At 36.9% G+C, this 12,916-nt stretch overlaps 1 protein-coding gene across 8 annotated transcripts in view; it reads right to left on the bottom strand.

Moving 5' to 3' along the window:
• Positions 1 to 806: 806 nt before the first annotated feature.
• Positions 807 to 12,916, bottom strand: part of LOC114033336 (NAD kinase 2, mitochondrial) — a 62,637-nt gene continuing 50,527 nt past the window's right edge. For 7 of the 8 annotated variants that reach the window (XM_027848859.1, XM_027848929.1, XM_027849042.1 and 4 more), the window contains 4 exons: positions 8,852 to 8,907; positions 8,714 to 8,767; positions 4,795 to 4,918; positions 807 to 2,140 (listed from right to left, as the gene is read on the bottom strand). In XM_027848859.1, coding sequence (XP_027704660.1) covers positions 2,002 to 2,140; positions 4,795 to 4,918; positions 8,714 to 8,767; positions 8,852 to 8,907 — 373 coding nt within the window. In that variant the 3' untranslated portion in view covers positions 807 to 2,001. The remainder of the gene's footprint in view (positions 2,141 to 4,794; positions 4,919 to 8,713; positions 8,768 to 8,851; positions 8,908 to 12,916) is intronic. The other variant, XM_027848979.1, reaches the window with a different exon arrangement.

Below are 12,916 nucleotides of genomic sequence, written 5' to 3'. Positions count from 1 at the left end.
CTCACTTTTTCCTGTTCTTTTAGTTGTTGCATTCGTTAATTACTGTAAAATCAGCAGAAGGAACCCAATATTAATATGTAGCACTTTGAACAAAAATTACCATTAGATGGGGTGCCTGCACTTAGGGAAGAGCCATATTCCTAAGATCACTAACATGATACCCTTATATACTGGCACAGTAGAATGCATGATTAAAGTAATATGAATTTAAATTTTACATTCCTGTTCAACAGATGACAAAAATAGTAATAAATTTAATTATTTTAAAAGTTGTATACATTATTTGGTCACCAAGATATTTCAGAGTGAAGAAATGTTTACATGGTAGAACCATTAATTTCTATTTGAGCAAAGTGCTTGCTTCAAAATTTTAAAAATAACTAACAAAATCAACAGAAAACTAAAGGCTTGAACTCATTCTTAAACAAATCAGGTCTAAAATAGTGTTTTTCTTAGATGAAAAATAATAGTAAAATAAAATTGACATTATCTATCTAATACAGACAATGCTATCTTAATTTCATCATTCTCATTATGTTACATAGTGCACTCCCTCTGAAGACTTATAAGTAGTTTGCAACTTGGTGAGAAAAAGCAACATGATAAATTCATTATATTGCATGGCAAAACATTTTAGTTCACTTATGTATTTAATTATTGTTCTTATCATTCACAAATTATTTTACTTCTTATCACTACAAAAAAGTTTTCAATGAAACTTTTCACATGAATATAGTGTATAAGCAGTAGTGGGAGTATTGGGAGAAAATTACAAGGCAACTTGCTAATGAGATGGAAACTAAAGAGATTTTCTTGTATTTTTATTCACAAATTTTCATCTAATTCATAATGTAAGAAAAAAAGCAGTCATAACATACACATCAATGCAGCTAGGGAAGCTTGCAGTAAATCAGATGAAAACTCTAGAAAATAATAAAACTATAACCAAGGCATTCAAAATAGAATGAACACAAATATTTCATTAATTTTTATGTTGACTTTCTTTCAGATACTGTACTCAACCAGTAGATTCAAACAGTAAATGGTTTTTCTTAAGGTTAAAGTAAATTCAGATTATGCAGATATAACTTCATTTTATTATCACATCATCATGGAATTGTAGAACTGAAAGGAACCTTAGAGATTACCTACTCCAATGATCACATATTTAAAAGTCTTTGATTCAGTATCAAGACAATTTTTGAGCAGTTAGAAAGTTTATAATAGCAGCATGATTTTCTCCAGATAAATGCATTTCAACCACAAGTGAACAGCATGACCTGAATCAAGATGTAAGTGAAAGGGTTCTTGTAAAGTTTTTAAAAGATGAGAGGAAATGTGGGACAGAAAAGGAAAAAGGCTTAAATTTCACATTGGCCTTAAATCACTGAAGATAAAAAAAATAAGGCATTATCATCACCATGTTCTGAAATTATAAAATTCTTAAAAGTACATATAAAAAACCTATTTCAAACAGGTCAGTGTCAGGATTTATAAAAATTATCTATAATCATCATCAGAACAATAAATCTTAACATTCAAGTTGTTTCTCTGTAAAAAAAAAATGTTCATGAGTGGTAAGTATGTTTGGTTTGAACAATCCTCGAATACTATTGGAGGGAGTGGGGATAAGGATAGAGGTGAAGGGACCCTATTATAGTTAATTTAATATACATTTAATCTTTTCTTTGAACCTACCTCTTTAAATTTAAAGGTACTATCACTTAAAAACATCTGTAGGTTATACAGCTGGCACCAATTCTAAGATCTCCATGTGATTTTAGTCCATCCATTTTCTTAGGCAATACTTTTTCTCAAGCTTTCTCAACCACAGAGGTTCTCTCAAGATCTCCCAAATTTCAGAGTTGGCTGTGTATCCAAATTTTAAGGAACAGTCATCAACAATTTTTTAAAATGCAGTGCTATGACATGCAGTCTGTCTCTGCAATTAAAATATTTTTCTTGGGGTGATCAGAATTTATTGTCCAGTGAGTAAGTCCTTCATTGCTCTAGTAGCACAGTTCGAAGTGCATCATCTCTATTGATCATTATTGAAGCTATTGCTCCATCATTAAACTCAAAAGAAGTTCCTCCATCTATAACCATACAGGCATCCCAACAACGAGAACGAACACAAACCCTGCAAATTAAAGAAGAAACACATTATTGTTAACATTAGGAATAATTTCCCACAAAATAGTAAGTAAATGAAAAACCCTAGCATTTGAGCAGTTTGGTCATCTTTGAAATATTAAGAAGTCCATGTGGATCAAATATAATTATAACTTTGCTAACCTCAAACCTCCAAATTAATTTTTCAAGGTATATAAATTTGGATGAACTCACCAAGTTCACAGTATGTTTGGTGGATATGTTTTATTAATGAATGAATAAAACTTAAGATACTTGCAAAAGTAAAATGAGTTTTCATGAAAAAGAATCAGTATCTTAAAGAATACTGCATTGTTCATGCTTACTGATAGCAACATCATGAGTTTAAAATATACCCTACCAAAATTAACTCACAAATGACTACAATGAATTGTAAATGAAAATGTTTTTATTGACCTGAAAACCTGTACATATAAGGAAAACTTACAAAGTCTAAACAGAAGTTTAAAGCTAAACTTTTCTCAATAAGGAAATGGTGAGAGGCAATGTGGTGTAGCAGACCACAGTCAGGAACATGTAAATTAAATTCCTATCTCGGGGGCAGCAAGGTGACACAGTGGATAAAGCTCTGGCCTTGGGGTCAGGAGGACCTAAGTTCAAATTCGACCTCAGACACTGACACTTCCTACCTGTATGACCCTGGGCAAGTCACTTAACCCCAACTGCCTCACCAGAAAGCAAAAAAAAAATTCCTATCTCTGACACATAGTGGCTATGTGGCCTTGAGCAAGGAACTTAACCTCTCAATGTTAAATGTCGCACTTAAGAATATTATTTGTAGAACAGTAGCTGGTCTGTATTATTACGGAATTTCTTCACAGACAAACATAGGAAATTAACTAAAAAAGCATGACTTTTGGGGAGGAGGGAACAGCCAAAAGTAAAACACTTTTGAGAAGGGACAGGGTGAAAGGAGAGAGAGAGAGAACAGAATATACAAGGGGCAGGGAGGAATAGGATGGAGGGAAGTACAGTTAGGAATAGTAACTGTGAAAAAAATTTGAAGCAAGTTTCTCTGATAAAGGCCTAATGTCTCAAACATACAGAGAACTGAGTAAATTTTATAAAAATTAGAGCCATTCTCCAATTGATAAATGATCAAAAGATATGATCAGTTTTCAGATGAAGTAATCAAAGCTATTTATAGCCATATTAACTCACTACTGATTGGAGAAGTGCAAATTAAAACAATTCTAAGACATGACCTCATACCTATTACATTGGCTAATAGGACAGAAAATAAAATGACAAATGTTGGAGGGATGTAGGAAAAAATGAAATGTATTAATGCACTATTGGTGGAGTTGTGAACTGATTCAACCATTGTGTAGAGCAATTTGGTACTTTGCCCGAAGGACTATAAAACCATGGATATCCTTTGACCTAGTAATACCACCACTAGGTCTGTATTCCAAGAGATAAAAAACAAAAAGGAAAAGGACCAATATGTACAAAAATATTTATAGTAGTTCTTTTCTGGGAGCAAAGAATTAGAAATTGAGGGAATGCCCATCAACTGGGGAAATGGCTGAACAAATTATGGTATGTGATTATGATGAAATACTATTGTATTATTAGAAATGAGCAGAATGCTCTCAAAAGACCTGGACTTACATATGATGCAAAGTGAAATGTACTGTGTACAGAGTAACAGCAATATTGTAAGATGATCAGCTGTGAATGACTTAGTATTCTCAGCAATACAACAATCCAACTCTGAAAGACTTAAGATGAAAGATGCTATCTATCCCCAGACAAAGAACTGATGGTATCTGAATACAGATTGAAGCATATTTTTTAAAAACTTTATTTTTCTTGAGGTTTTTCTGCCTATATTTTCTTTCACAATGACTATTATGGAAATGTGTTGCATGACTACCCATGTATAACCCATATCAAATTGCTTGACTTCTCAATGAAGGGGTGGAGATGGAGGAAGGGAGAGAATCTGGAACTCAAAAGCTTTAAAAATGAATGTTAAAATTGTTTTTACATGTAACTGGGGAAAAATAAAATACTAACTAAATTAAATTGAAAAGAAAAGCATGACTTGTCAAATAGTTGAAATTTTCTTTTAACTAAGGCTTCCTTTTTCCAATCTGAGAAAGCTAAGGCAGAAATCACAGTTTCTAAAACAAGGCACTAATTTCTCTTTTGAACTCTAAAATAAATTTATAAGAAACGTCAAGTTATTTTTACTACTGTTGTCCAATGAGAGAAAAGCTGAAATCACTGAATTCAATTACTTTAATCTACTTTAAGTAGAATTAAATTTCTGTAAGAAGTAAGGTATTACCTTCTATTCAAATTTTTCTCAATATATTGATCTGTTTTTACCTTCCCATTACCTTGTTAGATTAACAAAACAAAACCAGAACTACCCAAGTGAAAGACCCAACATCTCCAAATAACATATAAACCAGAAAGTTTCTTTGACACATCTACCGGTTCAGAATAGGATTGAACGGAGTATCATTAAAGCCAATCTCTTACTACCACATTTGTTCAATAGGTTGTTTTTCCACTATGTTAACTACAGATGAGTGAATTTAATGAAAAGCAATTCACATTAGTACTTAAAAGGGAACAAAACAGTCACTAGCGAAACCTTACAAAACTTACTTTGAAGAGAAACAACGCTGACGACTACTTGAGAATATGCGATTTGCTATAGGTTCTCGAATGCTGAAAAGCATCTTTGGCTCTTCCGGACTATACAATAAAGATTCATTATACTCATTTGTTACTGAAAACAGATAAATAAAAGTAAGCATAATAAGTTTCAATAATATATAAAAAATACAGTAGCTCTTTTTATAGTAGCTAAAAATTAAGGGGATGTCCTTGTATTGGGGAATAACTAAACAAATTGTGGTATAAGAATATAACGAGATTATTGTAATATAAAAAATAATGGAATGAACAATTTCAAAGAAAACTGAAAAGATCTTTATGAACTGATACAGAGCAAAGTGAACATAACTATGGGAAAAATTTACACAATGATAAAAATACAGAGCATTTCAAAATGCTGTCCAGACACCCTTTGAGGTCCATGAGTTCAAATTTATTTTTATAATAATAGGATATTTTAAGTTCTAATATGGTAAATACTGGTAGACAGAACCCACACAAACAAATGTTCTTTGGGAGGTATCCAATAATTTTTCCCCCAACACAAAATAGACTTTTAATTACTCTGGATCTCAAGTTCCCAAAGTGGGGATTCCCCTGGGGTGGGGGGTGGTGGTGAAATGTGCTAGAACAATCCAGGAGCACAGTAATAGCCTCGAGTGCAACTGGGGGGGGGGCACTGAATAAAGACAAGGGTTAACCTAACCAAACCCCAGGGGGGGTGGCTGAGTAATTATTTTTGAAAGGGGGGTGGTAAGCCAAATAAGTTTGGGAACCTCTACTCTGGATGAATGCTACATTTCAAAAGGTGCATCCCCTGGGGAAGTCATTTGGAAGGTGGTAACTGCTGGCAGTAACCCCCTCAATGCATGTATCTTCCCCTCATTTTTTCCAATAGCCATCTTTCTGGTCTCTTATAATCTCATTAGGTACTGAAGACACTCATTGTTTTCCATCAAGTTGCCCGGCTTTTCTGCCAGCTGCAGGGCCAGGTTCTGTCGGGCTATGGGCTCTGTGCAGTGCATCATCATTGTCTGTGCTGGCTAGTCTAAGAAGCCATAAACTCCTCACTGATGATCATTTTGCTGATTATGGAGTGAACAGTGGGCAGATCCAACTGGAACATTTCAGACACTATGTCCATGCTAATAGAGTTGTAGACACCGCTATAGGGGAAAAGACAGGTATGCAGTGACTCTTCCTGGATCTTTCTAACCAGCATAGTATGGGCTTTGTTGGCCTCAGGGAACAAATCCCAGACTTTCTTTTTCATCTTCTCATTAATGATTAAGCTGTGACCAACTCTTCTAGTCACCCAACTTCACTGCTTTAGAAGCTTGTACTATATGTTCCCTCATTTTTATCTCAGTGGACCGAGTAAGGGCTGCTGCTCACCCACCCACAGCTGGTGGTGGAACTGTTTGCTGACCATATGCCTCCAGGCTTCTCTTTCATGGGCTACTATATATGAGATGTGCAGAAGCATGGCAGATACCAAATAGACACATTCAAGCAGCTCCAGGTTGATAGACAAGTAGAGGGAAACTTGGCATCAATACTCCACCTTCTCCTGCTCCTGGTTTCTGCCCTGCCCCACCAGCTCCTCAGCATGACCACCAGACTGAAATATCCAGAAGGGCAATGTGTGCATCCTTGGTTAAGCCCTGGCAGAAAACACAGATACCCAACAGCACCATGGTTAGATAAAGGATCTGCACAAGCAGATCTGAGGGCTGAATTTTGTCCTGTGGGTGGTTACTAGCGAGAATGAAGCACATGTTGGTAGATGTGGCAGAGGACTGCACAAGTCCGAATTCAGTCTAATCTTTGGTATATATGTACTTGCACACCTGAATCCTCCCTCTAATTTTCAGCCTGTTCTTACTCTGACTTTGAGGACCCTTCATGGAAGCCAGCTGCCAGTGATGGGTCTTGCTGTCAAACTTGCAGTAGGTATGGAGCACACGATGAAGTAGATATGGCAGATCTTAGTCATTCCTTTTTTCTGCAGTTAGCACTGAACATGGTCAATGATGGCACAGACATGGGCCTCATCCTTGAGATGCTCCACCTATTCTTGGGAATGAGGATTTGTGTTCGGCATGATCTTGGTAACCAGAGTCGGGATACAACTTCAACCACAAAATGGCTGCTCAAAGTTAGATAGGTTCTTATTTTCTCCCAGGATTTTCTATCCAACAAAGATGTGAGGATTTGCAAACAAGAAGTCTATCAAGTCACTGATGCAATCTAAGCACTTCTGCCACATCTCTGGCTTCATGTATGTGGGCATGTTAAAAGTTGTAGTTATAGAGGCAAGTAATGATATTGAATTTGATCTTAATCACTCCTTCCTGTAGATTATTTTCTGCGGAGATTTGAACCATCAGTGGCAGCAGCTCAATCTGGGCTCCCAAACCAGTTCCTTTCTTCTAAGAGCTCATTCAACTTCTTGACTACCATTGCATGGGTAATCACTATTCCCCTGGCTAACATTTTAGGCTTGACAAGTGGTGTCCCTCCTCAAACCCTCTCTCAATCCTCACCTTCAATATCCTCCTCCTCATCTAGGTACTTGGATGTCCGAGTCATGCTTTTTCTTGGCTTTGTTCTATCACTTCTTTTCTGCAGTCTTTTTAACTGTGGTGCTCTTTTCTAAGGAATCTGGAAACCAACAAAGTATCTTTTCCATCATCCTCCTGAATCAGAGTCCGAGGAAAGGGAATCTGAACCCCAGTCTTTATCATCATCCAAATTGTTTTCTTCATCCTCCATCTTCTTGAGGAGCGTGCGACTTCTCTGAATGGTGCCTCAGACTTCTTCAGAAAATTTGTCACACTGAGATCATCCTCATCATCTGAAGGGGAAGAATTTTTTGAATCCTCATTTTTCTAAGCATCCTCATCCACAGACTGCTCAGGGTTCCGCTTATAGTTGGTGATCTGGACTTTGTAATCCTGATTATATTTACAAATCTTCTGATGCAAGGTGCTCAGAGCCTTTACATTACTCCTGTTCATCTTCTTTCCCTCCATGTGCTCCCACAGCTCACTGAGATAGTCCTCCAGATCAGCTAGGATGTGGATGTATAATTAGGGGACATCCTCTTTGTCCACAATGCTCATGGCCTTTCTAAGTGCCTTTCCCAGGAACTCAAATCCCTCAAGACATTTAGTGACATCCTGAATTTTCAGGGCATTCCAGATGGTCCAGATAAGATTGGTTAGCTCCTCCAACATTCTGTCTTTGGCACTTTGACTTAGTATTCTCATCCTCACTCAGCGCAATGGCTATTTGCTGTAGCTGCCCTCTATGGGGCTCTTGTACAGAAGTCACAAATCGCTATCCAGGGTGACGACATGTCGGTGGGCACTCAGGAGGCTGCATGCCAGGAAGGATGTGGACACGGACCAGATGAGGCACCAGAGCACTCTTTAATAGTTTTAAGAGTGCAAAGGAGTTCTGAGGCCAGAAAGTTTGAGAACTGCTGTGTAAAAAAACTTTGAAAGACTTTAGGACAATGATAAACCACAAAGAATGAATATGAAACGTCACTTATCTCCTGACAGAATGGTCATGAACTTAAAATACAGAAAGAGGCATATTTTCAGACATAGCTAATATAGGGACTTTATTTTTTATTTTTTTTTTGTTTTTTTTAATGTGCACAATGGAGAAGGGAAGGCTGTAGTGGGAGGGGACAAGGTGAAAGGGATTGAGGAAGGGGTGGGAAAACTGAAATGTCCATTAATGAAAAAAGTACACACATTGAAGGATCCATGATTTCACTCAAGTGACCAGTACATGTTATAGTGTTGACATTCCTGGCTACTAAGTATAGTATTATTTAGAACCAACATCAGCCAAACTAATTAAGTTATAATGATTGTCATTATTTTTCACTAACCTTTCTCAACTAATTCCTTATTCAATGGAAGATCCAGGTTTGCTTGCTGTTTAGCTATTAGAAGAGGAAAAGCACTGGAATTAAATAAAATTCTTTCTAAAAATACAATTGGCAAAAAGTAGTCACTGTGGTACTTACCAATCTTTAAAACATCTTCTACAGCTTGTGTTGCGACCCTGTTAATATTATATGACCTAGAAACAAAAATTATATTTTTCTTGCTTTACTGTAAGTACATGAGTTTTAGAAACATCTAGATTTTTCTATACCTAGTTAATTCTCTTAGCAGTAAGAAATACAAGAGAGGATTTTTGATATCTAGCCAAGACTGAAATGCATACTTGTGCATAAATATAATAACCAACTCACTACAACCAACTAAATAACCAGCTAATAACCAACTCACAACAACCAACTAAATACAATAATGAAGTTTAAGGTAAAAACTAAAGTCCTAAATATAAACTTCACTTTATCACCAACATCTTAATAACAGATTCAGATTCCAGAACTTCTCCTGAGAGAACACTCACATGGCAATTCTGAGGAGTCAGAATACTGGAATGGTTCATAAATGTTCAAAAACTAAAGGCTAAACAATGTTTTTCTTTCTTTTGTTTTTTTTTTTCTTTTTGGCTAGGCAACGGGGTTAAACAACTTGCCCAGGGTCATACAGCTAGTAAATGTCAAATGTCTGAGATCAGATTTGACTCAGGTCCTCCTGACTCCAGGGTCAGTGCTCTATGCACTGTGCCACCTAGTTGCCCCACAGATTCCTAATCTTAAGAAGAGATTTAAGTCCTATTATTATTAAGAGATACTAACTGGCTAGACTATTCTTAAGTAATGTAGATATATTATGTAGTGCTGTAGAGTAGAGTCTCTTTCTTTGACTTTGTGTAATGAGTTTTATATCAAGTTAAATACTATTTCCCAAAATACAGCAATGTGTTAAATCATGGTATGACACACCAAATTATTTATTATAAAGCATTTTATTATACCTTGTGTAGATTATTTTGCTATTTAGCTTTGAGAAATCATTTAAAATTCTGTCCTTTTCCTTGTATCATAATTATTTAAAGAAAAACATTGTTGGGGGATAGAGCACTGGCCCTGGAGTCTAGAAGACCTGAGTTCAAATCTGGCCTCAGATTTGTGTGACCCCGGGCAAGCCACTTAACCCTGATTGCCTCCCCCCCAAAAAAAGTCTGTGAACTTTTTTTTTAATTGATAATTTTATTTCAAGATAATTAGTTCCTCTGCAATCCTTCATGTTTTATTTTATGCATTTAAACATATTATTCTGGGAGGAGGCCCAAAGAACCCTCCTTAAACAATTTAAGAAAAGCAGCCTATCATTACAAGTTCTAATGCTCTAGCCCTTCTACCAAAACCTTGTTAAAAAAAAAAGTCAGAGAACTGAGATAGCTGAGAACTTTAAATAACAATGCAGATATGTGATATAGGCATGTGGCAGGTTTTAGAGTGGTTCCAGGAATACCAGAATGGGGGGAGGAGTTGTTGTTCTGTCATGTCCAACTCTTAGTGACCCCATGGACCATAGCACACCAGGCCATTCTATCCTCCACTATCTCTCAAAGTCTGTCCTTAATGTTCATTGTTTCCATGACAATATCTATCCATCTCATCTTCTATCACCCCATTTTCCTTTCGCCTTCAATCAGCCTTTTCCAGTGAGTCTTGTCTTCTCATTATGAGGCTAAAGTATTTAAGCTGCAGCTTCAGTATTTGACCTTCTAGTGAAGAGCCAGAATTAATTTCTTTAAGCATTGACTGGTTTGATCTCCTTGCAGTCCAAGGACTCTCAAAAATCTTCTCCAGCACCACAATTCAAAACTGTCCATTCTGTGGAGCTCAGCTTTCCTTACAGTCTCACAGCCATGCATTACTACTGAAAAAACCACAGTTTTGATTATAGACCTCTGTCAATAAGGTGATGGCTCTGCTTTTTAGGATGCTATCCAGATTTGCCATAGCTTTCCTTCCAGGGAGCAAACATCTTTTAATTTCATGGCTACAGTTGCCATCTGAAGTTATCTCTGAGCCCAAGAATATAAAATCTGACATTGCTTCCATTTCTTATCCCTCTATTTGCCAGGAAATGACGGGACCAGTTGCCAAGATCTTAGTTTTGTTTTGTTTTTTTTTTAAGCTTCAAGATAGTTTTTATACTCTCCTCTTTCACAATCATCAAGAGGCTTCTAAATTCCTCGTCACTTATTGCCATCAGAGTGGTATCATCTGCATATCTAAGATTGCTATTTCTCCCAGCAACTTTAATTCTGGCTGATTCATCCACCCTGGCATTTCACATGATGTACTCTGCATGTAAGTTAAATAAATAAGGGGACAATACATAGCCTTGTCCTACTCCTTTTCCGATCTTAAACCAATCAGCTTTTCCATGTTTGGTTCTAACTGTTGTTTCTCAGCCCACAAACAGGTTCCTCAGGAAACAAGTAAGATGATCCGTACTCCCATCTCCTTGTGGACTTGCCACATTTTGTTGTGGTCCATGCAGTCAAAGGCTTTAGTGTAATCAAGGAAACAGGAGTAGATGTTTTTCTGGAACTCCCTTGCTTTCTCCATAATCCAACACATGTTGGCAATTTGGTCTCTAGTTCCTCTGCCTCTTTGAAAACCAGCCTGCTCTTTTGGTAATTCTCAATTCACATATTGCTGAAGCCAAGCTTGCAGAATCTTAAACATAACCTTGCTGGTGTGTGAAATGAGTGCAATTAACCTGCAATTCCTTGACATTCCAGGAGTACCTGAACTTTAGCAACTTCTGGATTCTAATTCATTAGAAAGCTACAAAGCCAGCCCAACTGACAGAATCATAGAATTTCAGAGTTGGAAGGGATCTAAGTAGCCATATAATCCAATCTAATTCAACTCAAACCCCAAAGAAATTCTGACTATAATTACCTGATAAGTGGTCATCCAATTTCTGCTTTAAAACCGCAAAAGGAAACCATCACCTTTCAAAGCAGCCCTTTTCTACTTCTCAACAGCTTTTACTGTGAGGAAATAATTTTGCCTCTTCTACCCATTACTCCTACTTCTGCACTCTGGGCAGAAACGAAAGTCTAATCAACCCTCTTCCTGATAAAGGCCATTCAAATACTTGCGAATAGCTACCATGATTCCTCTGGGTCTTCATTCCCAATTTCTTCAACAAATCCTAATGTCATGAACTCAAAGCTCTTCACTTTTGAATAGTCTCTGACTTATCAATGTCCACCCAGAACTGAACAGAATACTCTATATATGGTCTAATCGGGACAGAGCATAGAGAGATTGTTGTTGTTCAGTCATTTCAGCTGTGTCTGACTCTTTGTGACCCCATTTGAGGTTTTCTTGGCAAAGATATTGGACTGGTTTGCCATTTCCTTCTCCAGCTCATTTGGCAAATGGCAGGGTCACATGGCTAGTAAGCGTTTGAAGCTGGATTTGAACTCAGGTCTTCCTGACTCCAGGCCTGGCACTCTTTCCACTGTACCACCTAGCTGCTTCCTCACCACATGGACTATCACTCCCTTATTCCTGAAAGCTGTCTCTCTAAATGCACTTCAAGATCACATGAGCTTTTCTGACTACCATATCACACTGGTGACTCATATATTGAGCTTGCAGTCCACCAAACCCCAGATCTTTTTCAAACTTCTATCTAATTATGTCTTCCCCATCATGAGTTTGTGAAACTGTTTGGGTTTTTTTTTTTAAAGTCCAAGTATAAGATCTTGCTTTTATCCCTACTGAAATTCATCTTATCACATTCAAACCAATGCACTTGCCTAATGGTGTTTACTTTTAAAATACAACAAAACTTCATTTAAAAATTAAAAAAAAAAAAAACATTCTTAGTTTAGGGCTTTCCTTACAAAAACAGGCAGCAGTCAGGATTTGGCCCATGGATAGTTTGTCCGTCCCTGCTCTAAGCATGTTAAGATCTTTTTGGATCCTGGCAATGTCATTCAGTGTTAGCTACTTCTCCCAGTTTTGTGTCATCTGAAAATGTGATAAACATGACAGTTTAACATTTATCCAGGTGCTAAAAAAAAAAAAAAATTAAACACAACAAGCACAGATTCCTGGGGCACAACACTGGAGACCTCCTGACTACTGACATTCAACATTAACAACTACTCTAGCATCTAATAACCTTCCAACCACTTC

Source organism: Vombatus ursinus, unplaced genomic scaffold (genome assembly GCF_900497805.2).
Source record: "Vombatus ursinus unplaced genomic scaffold, bare-nosed wombat genome assembly UNPS02000255.1, whole genome shotgun sequence".
Lineage (NCBI taxonomy): Eukaryota > Metazoa > Chordata > Mammalia > Diprotodontia > Vombatidae > Vombatus > Vombatus ursinus.
Note: the sequence above shows the minus strand (reverse complement) of the source record. Positions and strands in the feature narration are given on the sequence as shown.